Consider the following 21,590-nt stretch of genomic DNA (forward strand, 5'->3'; position numbering starts at 1 on the left):
CCCCTGGGCAATGTCCCAGATATGATACTCAGCAGGGAGGACAACACTGCAGCCTTAATCCTTCATTTCCCTCACTTCAAGCCATGGCAATGCAGAGAGGGAGAACCAAGCATGTGGGAACCAGTCGGTCACTGCCCAGCCCTGCACATCCCCAGAGACACCCGCAGCTTTCCCTGTGGAACATCCTCATCCTCACCCCCAGACCCAGCCATCCCATCCTGGCCAACTCTCCTTCACTCCCCTTACCCTGCTCTAGAGCTGGGTGTTTCTCTCCAACCTGGACACTCCATGGAAATCACATAAGCCCAGATGTCATCACAGCTTTTTAGGTCACCCTTCCAGAAACATTACTTCCATCCCTTTACTCTGTAGGCTGTTGCCTCTTCTTGAAGGCCCCATAATTTACTGGTATCTGTCCCAAAACATGCCTTCCAAAGAAGGCCCAAGCAACTGCAAGATCTCTTAGTCCATCATACTGGGATCTCCCTTCTCATGCTCTTGGGACTCACTTTGTTCCTGCCCTCCTCTTTATGACCCTAGATTTCCTTCATTGCAAACGGAATCCTATTGATGAATGATAGGTTTGGTTCCCAGCAGAGCAAAGAGAACTCCAACCAGTGCTCAACAGCAAGGGGGAAGAATCCCACCCGCAGCACCCTGCAGAACGCAAGCACTCACCTGCATGGAAGTAGGGGCTCACGGTGTACGGGAATCCGAAGGGCAGCGGCTGCGGCGGTGGGATGGAGGCTGGAGGCAGGTATTTCACCTCGGTTTTGTTGATGCCGGGCCCAAGCAGATGGCTGGGGGACTCCGCACTGGAGGAGCTGCAGGGAGCAGTTTGACCGGGAGCCCCTTCACCGAGCTCCTTGGCCCCTTCACATGCTTTGCCCGTCTCTTTGCACTCCTTCAGCTCCGCGGCCGAGCTGCTGCTCTCGGCCTTCAGGCTCTCGGCCTTCTCATCGCTCACATCCGCGTCGCTCTCCGAGTCCTTCATCTCCTCGTCGTTGCAGTCCGGAGCCCCATCGCGTGCCCGGGGCTCCGCCAGCTCCTTGGCCTCGCTCAGGCCCTGCGGCTCGGCGCGGTGATGGGTGGCTTTGCGGCTGCCGCGCCGGGGCTGCTCCTTGGGCGGCGTGGCGCTGCTGGGGACGCTGGGGTTGAGGGACAGCAGGGGGGTGTTGTTGTGCCGCAGCACCAGCATGGCGTTGCGCCGGGACAGCTCTTCCCGCAGAGGGTGCCCCTCGGGGATGTCGTGCACGTTGCGCAGGGCAGGGTGGTCGGGGGGCAGGCCGGGGTGCAGGCTCAGCGGGTCTCCGGCCAGCAGCCTTTGCCTGTGGAGGTTCTCCAGCTCCTTCTGGCGGATGAGCTCGGCTGACATCTCCAACCTGCATTGGGAGAGGCAGAGGGGGAACGTCATGGAGGGCTCTGTGAGTAACTCCCTAACCCACAGCAGGGCTTGCAGGACCAAAGTGTCACGTCCACATCCACCCTTTGCTGTCACTCTGTTGCCTGTGCACAGCTCACCCAGCACAACACCCCACATCCCTCTGCCTGCTGCCAGGAAAAGGAAGGCCAAACCCAGCCCAAGGCCAGGCTGGTCCAATACAACCCTCACCTTGCCAGGTTTTGCTTCCGTAGCATCTCTTGCTGCCGTGCAAACATCTCTGCTTGTGCTGGCTGTAGGAACCCGTACCCTGGGGACAGGGAGAACGATACCATGGGGTTATTAATGTCAGCACTGACTCTGCTCCCAGAGAGCTAACTGAGAGCTGCCTTTCTGTTCTGGAGCCCACCTATTCCCCCACTCCCAATGCAGAGCAGCCTGCTGCTGAAACACTGGACAAGGGAAGATGATGGGGATTGAAAGAGAGAGCAGCCAAGGCAACCTGCTCATATGGCAGCTAAACAAGGCTGAACTCAGCACAACAGCAATGGGGAGACACAGAAATGTGTCTGGGCTGTTTGGCTGAAGGACAGTCACAGCGTGCACCCTCACTGTTCCCTCTCCCTGGCTGAGTGTGTTTCTTCTGCACTCACCTGGTGTCTGGCACAGAGCCGAAGGCACCCCGAGGAAAGGAGGTCTCAAGTGGGGCCCCAGGGCAATGTGGGGTGCGTTCTGGGGTGAGAGCAGAGGCGGGGGGTGGGATATCTCCCTGCAGAAGAAATCAGAAGAGAAATGAATGTCAGACACCTGAAGGCTCCATTCATAGCACCCAGAGGGCCCTGGCGCAGGAAGAACGCCCTTTCTGCAGACAGCCTTCATTCTGTAGCAGAGGCTGCTGTGAGACAGGAAAATGCCTCCTCACCCAGAAGCAGCACCTGTGTAAGGGAGAAAAGGAAAAGGAAAAGGAAAGGAAAGGGAAAGGAAAGAAGCAGAACCAGGAAGAGAAGAAAGCAGCCAGGACTCCATAAGTCCTCCATACTTCCCACCTTGACATGTTTGCCTTTGAGCTGGGCTGTGCAAGGGGGGTTTGGCTGCCCAGGGCTAGTAAAGGCAAGGCGAGAGAAAAGATGTGAAGCAGAGAAGGCCACAGACAGGAGAGATGGGGACTGGGATGTGGGCAGGAAGTGCCATGGGGTCAGTAGAAAGGGCACTGCTGGAGAAGGGGTGGGTGATGCTGGCCAGAATGGGTAGAGCAGATGTAAGGTGGAAGAGGCAGGTTTGAGAGGTGGGAAGAGGACAATGCCTGGAAGCAAGGCAGGTAGTGCTTGCTTGTGTGGGCAGGAGTGGGGAAGGCAGGAAGGGAACAAGAGCCAAGGTCTCTTCCATTAGTCAGATCTGCCCTGGGAGCCTGCAAGCAAATCTGCTTTCTGGCTGCACGTCTCTTAATTCCTTTTGATGGCCACTTACAGCGTTATTACCTGCAGCAGGGCATCCAGAGGCAGAGCCGAGTGCTGCGCCGTTTGCTTCCAGTTTACAGTATCTCCCTATAAAACCTGCTTCAGGAGAGACTGGAGGGCAAGAAAAGGAGCAAGAAGGTGCACGTGGCTGGCACAAACAGACCCTACACACAACTACGCTCCCCCTTTCCATGGGGGAACGGCACGCTAGAGTGAGAATCCCAAGCACCCATCCCCACATTACCACCGTAGCTCAGGAAAAGCCAATGATTCTTTGGGAATGAGATGGGCAAGGAAAGGATTCCTGTTGTTCCCCTAGCTATTCCCAGCACAGCTTTGTCCTCACACACTGACCCACTCACCGCACAGCCTCTCAAATACTCCCCCACTTCCCTCCCATCTCTGCTCCCATTCCCGTGCCTGGCTCCATCTCTCCTTGCCTCCTTCCTCCCCTAGCTCTCCTCTAAACTAATTGCAGAGCCCGGCGTGTCTGGAGGAGAGCCACGGATCGATCGCTGGCTGCTGAAATGTTAATGCTAATCGTATCAGGGCTCCGCCAGCCCCTCGCACTTCAGTGGCAGCTCCAATTAATCTCAGGTAACGCAGCGCCTGACCTTCGGCTCCGAGCCGGGGCAGCAGCCAAGCGATGCTCATGTAATTACACCATGAAGTGTGTAATCACCTGCCCTAATCCCCGAGGCCTCACAATTAGCCGAGGCCTCGGTCGCTGGGCTGCCAAGTGCTTTTTGCCACCCAGGACAGCCTGCAGATGAATAACGGACAATTAAAGCGGCATGACGGGGGCGAGGAGGTGTCCGTTCGATTGTAATTAGCTGTAATCATGGGCAGACGAGCCTGCTGCTCCCTTTATAAGAAGCAATTTAGGAAATCAAGTCGGTTTTAACCATTCCGTGGCCAAGCACGTGGTGCCCGTGCCCTCCCTGCCTGTTCTATATGCAGGAAAAGGGGATCCTGTGCGAGAGAACAAGCCCCCAGGCACACAGAGCTCAAGAGGAAATGCTAGCCACAAAGAGAGTGGCTTGGTTTTAGCCAGGGAGGGCCAGTCTATGCCCAGGGAGCATGCTGTTTGATGGGGATCTGGACTGGACACTGCAAAAGCAAAGGTTCTCTCTTTAGTGGCAGCCCAGTGAGGCTATTGTGATGCTTTCACGTGGCACTACAGGGGTTAACGTTGCTCCCTAAGGAACTCACATCTGGTCAAGGCCCTGTAGTTCATTCCCTCTGTTTTAAACAGAGCAGATCAACTCATACTTTGGGTTGGGAAGGAGGTGGCAGGATGAAGCAGTGCCTGTGGGATCCGATTGTGTTGCCATGCTCATGGCTGAGCACAGCAGCTCACAGGGGCAGGGATGGAGGCCGTGGTAAGAGGAGCTGTAAGGAACACATTAGGAGCGACTTGGAACGTGAGAGGTCAGTCACTGCCCGTGTCACACACACAGCACACGCTGGGGATGAGTCCAAAGGTTTAGGGAACTCAGGGAGACACATTTGCATGTGCTGTCATCATTGTGCCTGACACAGCACACGGAGACCCTGGAGTCCTCCTCTCAGCAACCAAACACATGCAGAGGGCAAAGCTGCTGGGTGAGCAGATAAACAGGAGCAGCCAAAGGTCCTGCACCTGCGATATGCATGGAATCTGAAGTGAGGGAATGGAGGCTGCACACAGCCAGACACGAGGGAGCCATTCACTGCACCTCCCCTGCATCCCCTAATGCTCAGCATCAGATAACTTAGGAAGAAAGCAAGGTATGCTCATAAATAGCTGGGGGATGGATGAGACTCTTCTCTCTGTTTGACTCTCCCCAGCTCACGCTGCAGACCCAAAGGAGGTGGTCCCCACCAAGGACAGACATCCCACAAACCCAGCCTCCTGCCATCCAGGAGCAGAACCTGTTGGAGCCTTCCCCTGCTCCTTTCCAGCCCATCTGCCCCATCCTTGGCATGGAAACCTGGCACCGGGGGGAGGGAATGCGACCAGGCCGTGTCCTGGTACAGAGCTGGGAAGCCCTCCCTGGTGCCTGGTGCAGATACAGCCTACTGCTTCCAAACAGGCTTGGAAATGAACTGGCAACCCTGGAGTAAAAAGCCCCAGAGACCTGAACAAAAGCTACTGTGCTTTTAGACAGACATGCACCAAAACACAAACCCTGGCATCCTTTCTCAGGTATGGATCAGCCTTGAACCCCCCCATTAGTTTCCTTCCTCCTCTTCTTCTACCTCTCAGAGTAAGGGCTGAATTACAGGCCCATATCTGGAGAATGTGAATTTACCCCTTGGCAATTACATCTGATAAGCCTTGTCCTTACCTTGCAGAGAGCAATTCTGTGTTCCTGTATATTCCTCCCCACATCTCCCCTCTTCTTTCCCTCCCCCAGTATACCAGCTGGAGGCTTGTGAGCAGGGTATTAGGGGATTTGCACTGCATGCTGCTAAATTTGATATGTCCTTTAACAGGAGACAAATGGTTCACAAGGCTTAAAAAGTATCGACTTTTCTTTAACAATAAGCACTAATGGCCTTCAAATAATCAATATTTAAAGTCATTATGGGGTTACACATTATACTGTTAAAACCAAGCCTTTCGCTTTAACCCCCTCCTATCCTCCCAAGCAGAGAGCAGTGCTTCCCCCCCCGACTCCCTCCGAGCTCAAAAGGAAGGCTCGGAGCTGTGAGTGGAGATGGGAGAGGGTCAGGAAATGCAGATTGAAACCGGCAAGGCATGGAAATAAATTCAGAACGGATGGAAGAGGAGGGAGGAAGAAAAGAATGCATGAAAGCTCTGCTTGCTTCTGCTTTGCATTTGATAGGAAGAGACACTCCAAACCTGAGGTAATAGGCAAGCAGCACACAGCTCCTTGCTGTCTGCCATCCACAGACGCTGTCTAGGCCAGGAAGGGCTTGCTAAAAATGGTGCTTGGGGTTTCCAGGCAAGAGACACACACTGACACTGCTCTCTAGGGCAGCAACGAGGCCTGGACACAGAGAGGGGTTGGTTTATGCTGCCAGGAGAAATCGCTCCTTCAAATCCAAACTGGTGCTAAAACCACAGCAGTTACATCAGGTCAAGCTCTCTGGCCCTGGCTCTGCACAATGTTCAGGCAGCTGGGACCTGGGAGGCATCCTCCCAGTGCAACAAGGGGGATACAGCATTCACAGCAGAGGTGAATGCTGCGTGAGGAAGAGGAGGCTGGATGTGAGGCTGGGGTGGAGAAGAGGAGGAAAGAGAATGTGTTCAGAGAAGACAGCAGAACATGCCCAAGGAGCCAGCGGTGTAAAGGAGAGCATCCGTGACGCAGGGAGGGGAATTAGGTGGTGAAAGAAAAACAGCACAACAGCAGATGGGAAGCACACAGTTCAAAAACCCTTTGCTGCCACTCCAGGCACATCTTTGCACAGAGGAAGGCCCCTGGGTGATGCACAGTGCCAGCTTTCTGCAAGGGAAGGGTGATGGGTGCATCTTTGAGGCTCTGTGGCTCCCACAGTAGCCAAAGGGCTCAGCTTCCCAGGACCCGGCAGATAAGGATGCTGATGGCATCTCAGGCAGGCAGCATTTCTTGCTCCTTGGCATTCCTCCTGCCTTCACCCCATTATTGTCTATGGTCGTGGAAGATGAATTGTGCTTTTAATGCTTCTTACAGACAGCACCAGAGACTGTGGAACGCTATTGCCAAGGTACCTGCCTCAACACTTGCCCTTTCTCCAACTATAAAGTGCCTTCTCCTCAACCTGTGAGAGGGAGGCAGGCTGTCCCACACAGACCCCATGCCATACACACGTGAACGAGCTCCTAGTAACCCATAACTGATGCATCACATTCAGCCTGAAAGCTTCCCCACAGCAGTCTCACTGTCAGGCAGCTCACCCAGCCTAGCCTGAGCACCCATGCAGTAACTTCCATCTTCAGGGTGTAGAAGTTTTCCCTTGAAGGAAGGTGAAGGAAATGTTCCCTGTGCTTCACCCACACTAACCTGCACTGTGAGCAGCAGTCTGCTCACTTCAGGAGTACTATCAGGAGCGAGTTCTGCAGCATCTCTCTACCAGGAGCTGAGCGCCTTGGGGAAGAACATGCCAGGCTAAACGACCCCAGCAAAACCAAATACATTGCCAACCAATTCTGGAGACAGGATCCAACAAGCAGGATCCAAGCAACTCTGCAGGGCATGCCACCTGCCATTTTTGCAGCAGACACGGCAGTTTGGAGATGGGAAGTACTCCAGGTTGGAGTAGTTACAGTGACACCTTTAAGTCGTACCCTTTCCTCTTCCAAGTCTTTTTATAACACTGAACTCAACAATCTTTTCAAACCATCCACCGGGTCCTGGCTCTCTATAATCCAAGCCTGGATCAATCTAGAGAAGGCTCTAGGAAAGCAAAGCCATGAAACCAAATGGGTTCTCAAGCTTGCAGCTTGGCAAGACTCATCAGTTTTAGTCTTTTCAACAGAAGAGGAAGCTGAAGGGAAGAGCTAAAGGGACCACTACTCCACTAAAAGGACCATGGAAGCTAGTCCAAGGAAACCCATATTCAGAGTGTCTGTGCACATATGGGTATCATCCTCTTCAGAGCCAGCACCCTTCCTGCCTTGTGCTTAGCATCACTCAACCCACCAGGCTGTTTATGACCAGCAAAGATGGATATTAACGAGTTGGCAAATGTCTGACCATACCCATCTTCCCAAGTATTCCCTGGCTTAGATTCATCACCCACTTCTTTGCACCTGGAAACCTGGATATACAATCCCCCCTAACAGGCAAAGGTCTCTGCATTCCTGTCTTTGCAAAACCAGCAGCACTGCCCTCATAAATAGAACTGGATCACCAGGATGGGTTTCCCCCCATTGCTCTGCCAGATATAAAGGCTGAAGTCTAGAGAGCCTAATTATTCTTGCCCACAAAGCTGCTGCACTGGAGAGCTGACCTGATCCCCACAGATCTCCTGGTAGGAAGCTGAAATGGAATTTTAACACCATGCCAAACAGTTCACATCCCCCTGCATCATGTGTTATTGCTTCTGCTCCTGGGAAAGGAGATGCTGTAAATCTACTTACAGTTTGCCTATGTATGTGAGCCAGCCTCCTCCAGTGCCTTCTCCTCTGTCAGTGCCTACCTGAGCCCTTTAAAATTTCTCTGCCTTCATAATAAAGGTTTGATTTACCCTCTTGACAAAGACCACAGCAGCCAAGTATAAAACCCAAGGCTAACAGCACCAGTGAGAAAGGAAGGGAGAAGTTAACCCATACAGTGCTTTACTGCAATACCTGGCCATGGCTTCTCCTGGCATGACCTAAAAATGCCTGTGGTGCTATGGCAAAACAGCAAGGAACAGCCTGCACAGGACAGCTCCAACCTGGCCGTGTCTCAGTGGGAGCAGAGTGACCCTCGGTGACACTTAGGTGGCTGCAGACTGGAGAAACAACAACCCTGAGAACTAACGTCAAACAGACTGACCAAGTCATGGCTATGGGGCACAGCTGTGGCTTCCCATTTCCCAGCAGGACTCCCCACCTCTGTTAAGTGAGGATTATCACACCTGAGAGCCCGGCCAAGCAGGTTGGCCACCCAGGGCCCTGTGAGACCCTCCCTGTGGGAGCAGATGACTGCAGAAAAACAGGCAGTCTGGTCTGCTATGCATGGCAAAAGAAGGAATCATGGGATGCTCCCAGCCAGGCCCACCATGGTGATGCTTATAAAACCACAGAATGGTTTGGGTTGTAAAGGAACCTTTAAAGACCGTGAGAGCAGGGTGGCTGCCCCATTTTGGTAGTGTTCAAAGCCAGGTTGGACAGGGCTTGGAGCAAACTGCTCTAGTGGGAGGTGCCCCTGCCCATGGCAGGGATTGGGACTGGATGAGCTTTAAGGTCCCTTCAACAAAAAACACTGTGTGATTCTAAGATGGAAATTACTGTTTTTCCAACCATTAACTCCTCACCTATGGTCTCTGTCCCCTGACAGAGTGAGCAGCTTCTTTCCCCCTCCCACAAGTGAGGAGGAACAGCAGCCCTAACTCCAACTGTCCTCTCAAACTGGGGGGGTAACACCCTCTTCCCAAACAATTTAACACCCCCTGGCCTAGACCAGCCCTATTCCCTACAATACCTGCCTAGCTGTAGCAAATACCTTTGGATTTTCAGCCTGCCCTCCCCATAGCATCCTCCACCCTTCCGTACGTGCGGTGTGAGCCAGGCCTCCGGCTGGCCTGGCGCTGCTCCAGCCCACACAAAGCTGGAGAAGCTCTCCCTGATGAGTGCCTGCACTCAGGCTCCTCTATCTCTGCATTCCTCACAGCTCTGCCTACAATCCATATGGACCGGGTTGGATTTTATTGGGTGGGTTAGCCAAAGTACACCAGCTAGGAGAAAGTATTCCCAGGTCTGCCCAGCTCCTGACCGCTGGCCAGGAAGGAGGGAAAACAGAGAGCATCTCCAAGGCTGTAAATGTGGGGGGTGATTTTGAACTCAACATACATATATCCACAGCCTGCTGCCTGCCCCCATCCCAAGAAGAAATCCGTAAGAGCCTGGATACTGAAGCTTTTCGTGCTTGTCCCAAAGCCTTTGCATCTCCGTGGCTGGCAGGCCCTCTCCCACCTCTGTTATCCTGGTCAGAAACACACAGAGCCTTAATTTAATTCCCTTCTAAAGTGCTTGATTGAGGAGGGGATGGCTCATGGCACAGAGCAAGATAAATGAGATGTAATTCCAGAGTGGTGATCAGCTTTCCAGTGCTTCCATCAGTGGTAAAGGCAAACCGTGCATCTTTCTTCCTCAAAAGAGAAAACTACTTCTTTTTCTACTCCACCCTAGAGCATTGCACAAGCTGCCCAAGAAAGCTGTGGCTGCCCCATCCCTGGCAGTGCTCAAGAACAGGATGGACAGACTTGGAGCAACCTGCTCTAGCAGAAGGTGCCCCTGCCCATGGGGTTAGAACCACACTTTGGCACCTACCTAACCCCTAAGGGAGATAGTAACACCTTACCTGGGCAAATCAAACCCACCCTGCTGGTACCCCCCATCCATACTCTCCTATAGACCACCCCCTGTGCAATACCACCGCGACAGGAGCAAACCCCGCCCCAAGGCGGCGGTGATGGGCGGCCGGCCCTGCCCAGCCCCTCGTCGTCCCCCCCGCTCCCCAGCCCGCGGTACCTCTCGGGGAAGTGTGTGTCCCTGTGCTGGGGCAGGCCCTGCTTCCTCCGCTGGCTCGAAGAGTTGCTGGCCGAGGGGATGTGCGCTTCCATCGCGCCGGGGTTCCGCGCTGCCGCCGCCGCCGCCACCTCTTGCCTCGCACGGAGAAGATCTGGGGAGAGGGAAGGGATTGAGCCGCTGGCCCCCGGACCGAGGCATCCCCCCCTCTCCTCCCTCCCCTCCCAGCTCCGGCGGCTGCTCCGGGCTCCCCGCGGGCAATGGGGCTGCTCCGGGGCTGCTCCCAGCCCGTCCCCCCCCGCAGCCCCTCGGGGCACAGCGGGAGCTCCGGGGCTCCGCCTGTCAAGCGGCGGCCCTTGGGTCCCTGCCCCGGGCACTCACAGCGCGGAGCGGGCTCGGAGCGGGATCCACCTCCGAGGGAGTTCGGCAGCGGAGGAAATTGTGCAACTACGAGAGGGGGTGGATGGCTGTTTAATTGCCTTCCTGCTGCTGGAGGGAGGGAGGGAGGGAGGGAGAGGGAGGGAAAGAGGGAGGGAAGGAGGGATGGGGAAGACAAAACGGAGAGGGAGGCTTCCCCGAGCGTGCCCCCCGCTCCCGCGGCGGCACATCCCGGTCCCCGAGCCAAGCCGCAGCGTTATCCGCTACCGAGCAGCCCCTGTGCGGGTTTAGCGGCCGGGTTTGAGGCCGGGACCGCCGGGGAGGGGGAAGCAGCGTCCCGCGTGTCCCCAAACCACATCCCGGCAGCTCCTGCTGCCGCCAAACGTCGGGAATGGGGGGGACACCGCTCCTTTGGGCGCCCCTCCATGGCCGGGAACGTCCAACTCCAGAAGCATCGCAACGGTTCAGAGCACATGGGGGCACAGCCGGTGTGTACCTGCGCAGCACAGCTCTGCAGTCATAGGGGTACATCTGACCACTGGTGTCACACACACCAGCGGCACTGCCTGAGGCTTTCCCTCTCACAGTTAAGCATCAGGAACCCCTTAGTTCCTGCACCTACAACCTGTGGGTTCTACCAACCTGTCTCTGTCCCACACCAAACCCTCTGCTGCCGTTCCGTGGTACACAGGAAGCACATACACAGATGCGCACTTAGAGGAAACCTTTTTCATACACTCCCCGTGTGCCACAGCAAAAGGAAACCAGAACACAGCTGAGGAGAGGAGGGTTTATCCTAATGAACACATACTGAGACCCCAGAGCACTCCACATCCAGTGGCATTATTAGTCCTCTCCCCGCAACCAATTCATAATGAAGGTTAATACGAGTGCGACATGGCCCTGGGAATGATGCACTTTCTGTCTCCTTGCCCTCCTTTATACCACCATACTGTTTTCCTTTGGTTCTGGACATCTCAGCCATCCATATTCCCATTAGCCCCAAGCTTAGCTTGACCTTCACCAATCCCCATGTATTTTGGGGCTGATCAAGGCAGAAACCCCATGATGGGACAGCAAATTGGGGTAGGAATGCTGACACCACTGCTGGTACCTGAACGCATCCAGCCACACTCATGCCCACCCAATCCCCACCCCACATCCCCAAACTGAAGAGGACAGGCATCAAAATGATGTACAATCCTGAGCTGCACAGCCATGCAGGATGCAGCGCAGCCACAAACCCCATAGGCTGGCATGAGAATCTGGAGAGCTCAGCGAGCCAGGGAGCCTGCACCTTCACTGCTTATGAATTCCTTATCTGAACCCCCCAGGTCACTCCCGATTGCCACGGTGCCTGTAATTTGCAATTCTGGCATGCAGCCACTTCCAGAAGCTTCATTGATCCTGAATGACCGCAACACCCCCCCCCCTGCACCCCCTTCTCCTTGCCCAGACCCCCCCCCCCCCCTCCAGGGTCTGTTATTTACAATCCTGCACTCTGACAGTTGGGAAATCAGATTGATTGACAGTGGGACGCTGGCGGATGGAGGTTCCAGGCACGGAGACAGCCTGAATGCAGAATGTGGGATGAATGCCACTGGGAGAATGGGGGCGGAGGAAAGGGGGGAAAGAGAAGGGGGGGAGGGTTGAAAAGCAATTAAAAAAAGAAGATTTCTAAATTATTAAGAGTTGTTCAATTATTAATGTTATTGGTGCCTCCACGTGAGCCCGCAGATAAACTGCGCTTTGTACCGCCACTAATAATTTATAGCCCGACCAGAGCCCTGTGGTGCGGAGACAACCCAAAAAACACAGCAGGTTTTGTGCTGTCCAATGTTATACACCAGGCTCTGTCCGTGCAGGCTCCTTTTCAACCCCCTGCCCACCCCAAAACCTCTGTGTGACCCCTTACTGATGAGGCAGTTTAATCATAATCATAAGAATACCTCAGGCTCTTAATGCAATGAGCTACTCTGCTCATTCCATGGGGGGAGAAGGGGGTGACAGCAGCTCTTCTGCTGCCTGGATATGCATGTTCCCTGTGTCCAGCAGCCAGCCAGAGCCCAGGTTAAGTGCTCTGTCACAATACCAGTACACACAAGGTGTTCTGTGCTGAGTACATGCCCTGTCGTGTTCAACATGGTCTACACAGACCTGCATTTGCCTGTCTGCATGTGTCACTCTGTTGTGCATGATGCATGTTATACACTGTGCTCTCATACTCTGCTTGTGTTCTTTGCATGGATGTGTGGAAACTCACGTGGCTTTTCCCTGTACATACCTATGTATCAGGCTTGCAGCTCTGCAAGTGGCTGGGACAGCTGAACAGCACACAAATAAGCATGTGCCATGTTCACTACAGTGCTCCTCAGCACAGGTTTATGCCATGCCTTTGCTGATAAGCAAATCCTTACTCCTCAGTGAAAGGAATCGCCTTCTTGCCCCCAGAGAAGCCAATCAAATCAAACAGAGTGGAAAAGAAGACAGCCTCTTCATTAACCTAACAAGGAGCCCTGGGGATTTACACTCCAGAGCAGAGATTCTCCTCCAGCTCTCACTGGATGCTTCACTGATGTTGCTTGTGCTCCTTCCCTGGATCACGCAGGCAGGCACCTGTCATTACTGCAGACCAAGCCGAGCCAGCTTTGCTCACCCCAGGGAAGGAGAAGGGGGCTGAGGAGCCTTTGGCCTCAGGAGGGAGATGCTGGTGGCTCCTGTGCTCTGCCAGGCGGCTCCTGCAGATGTAACTGCCTGGTGCCCCCTTTAGGCACAGCGCAGGAGGCTGCAGCCGGCCTGGATTCATACAATTTCCTCCGCAGCAGAGGCAAAACCTACCAGCATCCCTGCAATCCACGTGGGATCCATCAGATCCTGGTACTGCGGGGCCCTTATTCCCCAAAGACGCCAGTCCAGCCCCAGAACGCGGCAGCAGCACCGGGCAACAGTTACCTATTAATGAGGAGGCTGCTTGAGGGCCAGGGTTTTGATTTTCCCCTACATAACTGCACAAGCATCAGCCTTTTAAAGAGCTCTTTTTAAAGAGCAGATTGGCAGCATCTTCCCTTGAACACAGACACCAGTGCAGAAATACTCCCGTGCTGCTACAGCCTAGGAACAGCAGACAGGCACATACAGAGGCACAACCTGCAATGCATGCAACAGCCCTTAAATGAATAAGGCCCAGGGGGGCTCTCAGCTATCCTCATGTCCAGCTCATCCTCAGAGAACCACATCATCCTGGGAAGGTCTGAGTGCTGGAAGCTGCAACCTACAGGGTCGTCATGGCAATGCTCTGATGGAGCCCTCCCAGAGTAAGCATCCACTGGGTAGGGAAGAAGTTTTCTCCCTTTCAGCAACCTTCCCCTCACTTTTCCCCAGCAGATCTGGTTGTGGCTAGTGAAGAACCTGATCAGTCCTTAGTGATGTAAATGTAATTGCTTTCAATGGATGAACCTGGCCCATGGACTTCATTTGCCTGCTAAGCTGTCCTCCCTGCAACTTAGCTTCATCTGCATATTTTAATTGTCTGTAACATCATAGACATCTAATTCTCACTAAGGTGATAGGTCTTTAACACCAATTTATGTGATGTCTGTGCGTAGCAACTACTGCAGAAACTTTCTAAACCTATCACTATCAAGGTTTAACCAAACCCTGCAACATCACCTTGCTGTTACAGATCCCAAACAGCAGGAATATCTGGCATTACCTGCATCTTATCCTCCTCCAGCATTATGCCAACACTCATTCCCCTTGTTCCACGCTATGACCTAAATAAGACACCACAGGAATCTGAATATTCAGATTGACATGAACTCTTGAAACAGAGGAAGACAAGGACTCCCCTCTCTGCCACTGTGAAATACACAGTAATGATGCTGCAGTTCATCAACTCCAGCAAGCAAACATGCAGCCCCCCCCCAGATGGCTACATAAAGTATTAGTATTCAGAGATGGTGGAGGGTAGATGCCCCCCAGAGATGGTGGGAGAAAGGGTCTGTAGCATACTCTTTCACACCACCTGCATTCGCTGCATGGCACACACACAACACTGCATCCCATAAACCCTCCTTACATGCACACAGGGGTTAGAGACATCTTACAAGGCAAAAAGCAAAGCCAGCCCCTTCTTCTCCCATCTCCAAGAGCCCCTACCTCCATGGCTGGGCACTGCCATGCTGTTGGCCAGCTGGTAGAGACGCTGTTGCTGCTGCTCCTCAAAGGTGCTGTGCTCATTCAGCGCCGACATCATGCGCCTGTAGTGCTCCTCCGGGGTCATCTGAGTCACCGAGTCCTCAAGCAGAGGCGTGTGGGAGTTTTCTGAAGAGCAGAAAGATTTGGTCTTCTTTTTCCACAGAGAAATACAGTGGAACATCACAGAAATACAGGGGCAGTGCAAAGACAGAGCACGATTTCTCACAACTCTATTGTACCCCCTCAACTTGAGGTACCAAGCTGCCAAAAGCTGTACTCGTGCTCCAAGAGGTACTATTACATGGGGTCCAGACACACCTACAAGCTGCCAAACCTCCAGACGGGCATGGGAAAGTCCACGAAACACTTATGTACAACTTCTTTTTCTCCCTTTCCCTAAAGCAACAAGCACTGCATTATGATAACACGAAATTCCCAGCCAGCTCCTTACCCCCAAGGTGGCAGAGGACAGGCAGGATGAAAGAGTTCCGAGTTCTCACCCTTTCATCCTGGGGGATGAGAGTTCTTCTTTTCAGTTAATTCCTGATCAGACACACACCTCTTTCCCCCACCTCTCTCAACACCCGCAAGGACACACTATGTGAGAGGTGTTCAAGCTCCCAGTGCAGGTGATGCTGACAGCATCACCCAACTGATGACAGTCCAGGTGCCTGCCTCTTGGAGGGAAGTCACAGGAACACTTTGGCTTATGGCTAAGCACCCTGAGGCCATTAAAATCACACCCAACACGAATAGCTCTCCATCTGCCTGGAATGACTGCACAGGGAGAGGCTTTGAGGAAGGCCCTGCCTGCTGCCTGGGCAGCAGGGATCCCACTCTAACAATCAGGGAGATAAAACCACAGAAGGCTTTCTGTTTACTGTAAGCAGAACTCAGAGTAATTACCCTTCTCTGCCTTGGCGGTGGCTGCTCTAACACCGTTTTATCTTGGATCTTCCCCACAGGCAAAGCCTTTTCATTACTGAGAGAGGAACTCCCAGGAACAATCTCCACAGGCAGAAGGGGAGGGAAGGGCTCCCCCCATGCTGCAGTCACCAGACCACCACCGTGTTCAGTGAATGACAAGACCACCCTACCGTGTGCCCCAGATTCGTGCTCCTTCATCCACCTCATTTCACATTGTCCCTCAGGGATCCTGGCAGGTGACTCTGCTGCTAGATGGCCTCCCAAGTCAAGGTGGTGGCTCTGAGTGCAAGCCATTTGCTTTATGCTGTGGCAAAAGTGCAGGCACTGGACATCTTGCTGGGAAGAGAGCTGTGGATCTCTCCCAGGTGACAGGAAGGCCCCTAAGCTAGAAAGATAGCCTGTGGCCATCAAATACAGCCCAAGAGACAGAGTAGAACGTGCCCTGCTATGGCTGCTCAGGGACTGGTTCATTTCTGCCTTGGAAGGGATAGCATTATTATAACTACCTATATTGATAATATATATACCTAGATATGAAGGGATAATATCAGTAATAATAGTTGTTATAAAAATAATAATGAATGAAGTTGCAGTCAAAAGGATTGCACCACCAGCTCCCAGGGCACCGACTTCAGTCCCCTCCACTCCAGCCCAGTCCAGCCCAGATCCACACAGCAAAATGTGGCTGTATCTGCAGCCACTGATCTCTACCCCTGTCATGGATCTGTATCTCAGGGACCACAGGCTTCCTGTGTGAATCACAGGTTCATGGCCTAGCTTCAAGCCAGGAGCCAGGTCCCACCCTGCACATCACACCTAGGAACCAGACCTGAAGGATGGAGCTGCATGAAGCAATGTGCCTGCTTCCTCCTTCTCCCCAGCTCTGGTACCCAAACCTGCAAGCCACCAGTGGAAGGAGCAGGGGCAGAATTCCCTTCCAGGTCCATTTCCCACCAGATGAGACTCCCACATCCTCCTCCTCTGCTCTCTTGCTGCTTCCCCCAGGAATACCGAAGCGCACCAAGCATCAGTGCCCTCGTGATGCTCTTACTGAAGGCCTAAGGAGCAGAGCACAGGCCACAGACCTGATTTAGAAAAACACTGATTTCCCCACCACCACCACAGCTGTGTCATTAGAGAAAAAAGGGAGGAGGGAGGGGATTTAATAACACTTAATTACCATCAACTCTATCGGATCAGCCTCAGAGCAGATTTCAGGTGCAAGGAGGGGAGGCGGAATGAGGGTGGCAAGGGGAGGCTAAGAGGGGGGAGCCCAGGGAAAGGCTGGATTTGCACCACTTAAAACTTGGAAGATTTCACATGACTCAGGCAGGGGTAATTCCAGCTTTGCTGCAGCTTTGCTGTCTGCTTTTGTCATTACCAGGGGTAATGCGGGAGACTGATCCCGACAAATCTCTTCCAGCCGCCAGGTGTGAAATGGACCCCGGAGCAGGCACTGGGAAGGCAGGGCTGGGGCAGGCATCTGCTGGGGCTCTCAGTGCTCCAGAGTGCTCCGTGTCCATTCAAACCAAGGGGAGCTCACTTCTCCCTCCACCAGCACCACAGGGTCCCAATGGGTGCAGCCAAAGGGAATTCAGGCTCTCAAGAGGTTTTCTGCTCTGCTTGAAGGACCTGTCATTGCTGCACAACCTTTTCATCAAGGTTTTATTAAGGCTCATCCTCCCCATTAGATTAGATTTAGGTGGGACACTAAGAAAAGAAGCTCTTCCCTGTGAGAGGTGCCCAGAGAAGCTGTGGCTGCCCATCCCTGGCAGTGTTCAAGGCCAGGTTGGACACAGGGGCTCGGAGCAAGCTGCTCCAGTGGAAGGAGTCCCTGCCCATGGCAGGGGTTGGAACTGGATGAGCTTTAAGGTCCCTCCAACCCAAACCAGTCTATGACTTTATAAACCCCAGACAAGATGGGAGCATCCAGCCTGTCCATCTCCTCCTTTCCTACAACAAGCTCATGACAGGCCAAGGCTTACTAAACCACAGCAGAAGTTTAAGGAGCCTCCTGCAAAAGCATCTCACCCTATGTTCAAAGCCAGGTCTCAGTAGGATCCTCACTGTCACTTGCCAGGGCAGAGAAGGCCCATGCCCACTCGTACCACATCCAGCAGTAGAGATGCTGGTAGCAAGAATGGGCCCAAACATCATTTCTTCATCTGGCCCAAACTGACAGCTGCCAAACCCATCAACATATGGATCTCCCCATCTCCAAAGGGGAGGAACACACTGGCAGAGGCTGGATCTGAACTGTCATTCAGCTCCAGTTCTGGTCTGCTCCATTAACCAGACACACACTGAGGTTTTGTTTCGTTTCAAACGTTCTACAATGGCAAAGAAAGGAGAATGGCAGAAGGAGCAGCATATGAGTTCATCAGCCCACCCCAGGGGGTGAGCACAATATTGTTCCCTACATGTGTTTGCCAGCACTTAGTCCAGTTGAGTTTCCAATCTTCCCAAACGAGGAGCCTTCCACCCCATTTATTTGCCAGCAGTTCAAACAGGATCCAAACCCCTCTTCCTGGGTTTTCCCTTTCTGCCATCGTTCAGTTCTATTTCATGCCTCCAGGTATCAGAGATGCACATCTCCAGACATGCTGCTGCCGCAGGAGCGAGGGTTCTGCTTGGGGAATTGTCTCCCAGGGAGAAAGCTTCCTCTGTGACCTGCCAGCACAGCCCTCAGCAGAGCCTCTGATATGCTCACATTTCCATATTAGACACGAGAACGTTCTGCTCTGTTTGACAGCAGCGCTGGCGCAGCCCTGTTTCCACTGAGATAGGGCTCTCTTTTGATCTCTGGTGCACACACTGCGAGCTTTGGGGAGGGGGAAGGGAAGGTTACTGCTTCCCTGCTGGAAGGGTTTCCAGCCCTACAGGTGTTTTTGCACTCAGTCGGAGAGGAGGAGTGATTTACTTGGCTGCCTCCCTTCTCCCTGCGTGGCCAGGCGCAGCCACAGCAGCACGGGATGCGGGGTCACTTCCCTTCAAAGGGTTGGTTTGGAGACAATGCAGCTGCCATGGGGAGAGGGTAGTCCCCACCTCCAGATGTGCATCACCCCAGGAGAGTGATGGTGGAGGAGCAGCACCCACATCAGGCACAGCACCAGGCTGGGGAAGAAGGAAGGGTGCATCCCAGGGAGATGCTGCAGACCTGGCTCGGACCAGAGGAGCCTGGTCCTTGTTTCCATTCCCATTCCTAAATCACAAACTGCACTCGCAGCATCTGGGTCTCAGCCAAGCCTGGGGCTCTAGCACAGTCTCACACTTTACAGCACTGCTCCAGAGCAGCAGATCCCAAATTCCAGATGATTAGCCACTAGGGTCCATCCTGTTTGAAAACAGCTTGTCACAAACTCTGATCCCTCTATTTCCAGCCAGCTCCTTACTGCAGAGCTGGGAAAAGAGGGACTGTTTCCCCTCAGCCCTCCATGGTACCCATGCCAAGGAACACTGCCTGACTGCTGGTGGGATAGGAAGTCTGGGAGTTCTCAGCTGCAGGGTGCTCTCTCTGGTTGGGGCTTAAGACACAGAGTCAGTGGCTAAAGCCCTCCCTTTGAGCCCATTTTCATAGCAGGGACTGGGTAGATAAAGTCCGCCGAAGCACAAAAGTCTCTGCCCCTGTTGTGATGCTATTCCAGCAGCAGCACAGCCTAGGCTTCAAATGCCCGCCACAGTGGAGAGAACAGGGGTTCCCCAATGACCTAATACAATAAACAGGTAACATGGGGGAGCAGAGAAAGGCCCAGCTCAGAATTTCCACTGTCTCAAACCCTTTTAAAGGGCAGGGAAGGCTTTCAGAGAAACAAGTGGGTGTAGAAAAGAGAAGTTTCTTTATTCAGGGCTTCCAAGGAACCCCTCTGTTAATGAGTTGGGGGAATCCCTGAGTCATTCAGAGCTAAAGGAGGAGAGCACAGTGCAAAGCCAAGGGCTGCTCAACCCACTCAAGTGAGCAAAAATGGTGGGAAGGCCGTAGGAGAAATGGAATGAGATCCTCTAACCCTGCTGCTCCCATGGCAAACCCATCAATTTGTGCAAGTTCAGCCACTTTATGAGGGGGAATCCAAATGCAATAGTTAGGTTCCAGATGGCTTGACTCCAGTTTAGCCCATTCTCAGCCAGACCACACAGGTTGCTGTTCCCTGGATTCCCTTCCTAAGCATGCATGTCTTGGGATTACCAAGGATACAGACTCAGCAGAAACAGCAAAGATGACAGCAGGTGTTTCATGTGGGTTACAGGAGCCTCATGCTCCTGTAGAACAAAAGCATTTCAGGATCTATAGAAGCATCCTGCTGGAAGTTACCTGCACATCTACTAGAAACAGGGATAACAAGAATAGGGCAGATAAAGAAATCAAGGAAAACAGGTAGAGAGTAGCAGTCTATAGGGATCCTCTTTGCACCGTTCAGAAAAGCCCAGTAAAAAGCTAACACAGTTCTGCTTGCGTTACAGAGTTACCAGGCAGGAGAGGGTTACACGAAAGAAGAGATTTAGTATGTTCTTAGGCAGTATTAGCAATGTTATATTAAGTGACACTAGAATTCAACATCCTTCCAGAGATGCTGCCTTTCAGATCACAATCTGGGGACACGGAGTCAAGAAGAAACAATATACATTATGCAATACTTATATATACAATACTTACATATACAATATGCAACACATCTATTGCATAACATAAGTAGCTTAAGAAGGCTTCAGGACAAACTGATTCCCTGGATTTGGGAATATCCACCTTGAAGAGCCTCAGCTGCTGGACTCCAAACCCATCAAACCCAGGATCTAGCTTCTACTCTGCTTTGTTTTTTAGGGGTTTTTAGCAGCTTAAGAGCACAGGACAGGCAGAGTGACGGAGCTGGGTATTCCTGACAGCTAATTAGGTTGAACTTAACAACAAAGCCTTGAAGTGAAGGGCCTGCAAAACCTCATTTACACAACCTTGAGCCAAACTCATTAGCTGCAGGCTCCATTACCCACCGCACTTTGCCAGGCGTAAAGAAAGTTTAAACCCCCATGTTTCTCGCAAAGAACCTTCAGCCAAATCAAGAGATTCAATAATAATAAAAGAAGCTGTAAAAAAGAGAAACCTTCTGCAGATTCCATCTCTATAGGAACAGTGCCATAAATGCATACGAAAGGCAGCCCTATTCTCCCTGCTAGGCTTCTTTTTTTCCCCTTTAAAGGAACAGATGCCAGCACGATAAGCCTGTGTGTCTCTTTTCTATTAAACACGTAACCAAGCTACTCTGCCTGAAAAGTAGAAATACCCCGAAAAATCCACCTCAAAGGCTGCAACGTGCTTGTTTTTAATCATAAAGCAATTATTCTAATGAAGAGGCAATCCCTTTCTTGCACTGCAAGCCTCCCTCCGATGAGATAAAGAAAGCACAGAGCACTGGTAGCCTCCTTCATGCACCCTCAGTGCCAGACACTCACAGCTCCCACCCCACAGCCTCTTTGCAAGCCTCCCTCCCCTCCCTCCTTAATTTCAATTAAGTTCCACTCTTAAGAAAGGAGAAGAAAGGGGAAGGGGATGGGGGGATGGAAAAGCAGCACTTACCCTTTGGGGACTCACTTCTGGCTTTCTTGCTTTCTAAAGGACACTCACTGCTGCTGTTGGGAGAGCATACTCTTCTCTTGCCTAAAATCTCATCTAGAAGAGAGATGAGAAACCTGAGCATCAGATAAGGTTGTACTTTGCAGAAGCAAGCAGAGACTTTGGTATTTTGCTTCTCTCTCACACACACACACACACACAGAGACACACACACAGATATTATAAGCTGGGGGGGGGGGGAATAGAAAGTAAGAAAAATCATCATCTTGAGAGCCTTGATCTGCTTTCCTAATCACGCAGCCCAAAAGCACATAATGACTATTCACACCCTGATCAATGCAACGCTCGAAAGCTATAAATTCCGAATCCAGTTGATTTCCTTACTGAGTTTCATCATTTGCTCTGGTGCCTTTTGTCCCCCTGGTGCTTCCACTCCTTTCATGCCCTGATGCAAAGCAACTGGGGGAGAGGAAGGGGAGGAAAAAAACAACACAGGGAAAAAAGCACAACAGATCTCTGAAT

The 21,590-nt window shown here is 52.6% G+C and overlaps 1 protein-coding gene across 6 annotated transcripts in view; it reads right to left on the minus strand.

Annotated features, from left to right (window-relative positions):
* SAMD11 (sterile alpha motif domain containing 11) overlaps nucleotides 1–21,590 on the minus strand; it is a 163,430-nt gene that overhangs the window by 10,150 nt on the left and 131,690 nt on the right. For all 6 annotated transcript variants that reach the window (XM_061347903.1, XM_061347904.1, XM_061347905.1 and 3 more), the window contains 6 exons: nucleotides 21,072–21,164; nucleotides 14,540–14,704; nucleotides 10,007–10,157; nucleotides 2,035–2,150; nucleotides 1,613–1,691; nucleotides 679–1,382 (listed from right to left, as the gene is read on the minus strand). In XM_061347903.1, the coding sequence (XP_061203887.1) occupies nucleotides 679–1,382; nucleotides 1,613–1,691; nucleotides 2,035–2,150; nucleotides 10,007–10,157; nucleotides 14,540–14,704; nucleotides 21,072–21,164 (1,308 nt within the window). The remainder of the gene's footprint in view (nucleotides 1–678; nucleotides 1,383–1,612; nucleotides 1,692–2,034; nucleotides 2,151–10,006; nucleotides 10,158–14,539; nucleotides 14,705–21,071; nucleotides 21,165–21,590) is intronic.

Source organism: Neopsephotus bourkii, unplaced genomic scaffold (assembly GCF_033783945.1).
Source record: "Neopsephotus bourkii isolate Nb327-2 ecotype Australia unplaced genomic scaffold, CSIRO-AGI_Nbou_v1 NB_333, whole genome shotgun sequence".
NCBI lineage: Eukaryota > Metazoa > Chordata > Aves > Psittaciformes > Psittacidae > Neopsephotus > Neopsephotus bourkii.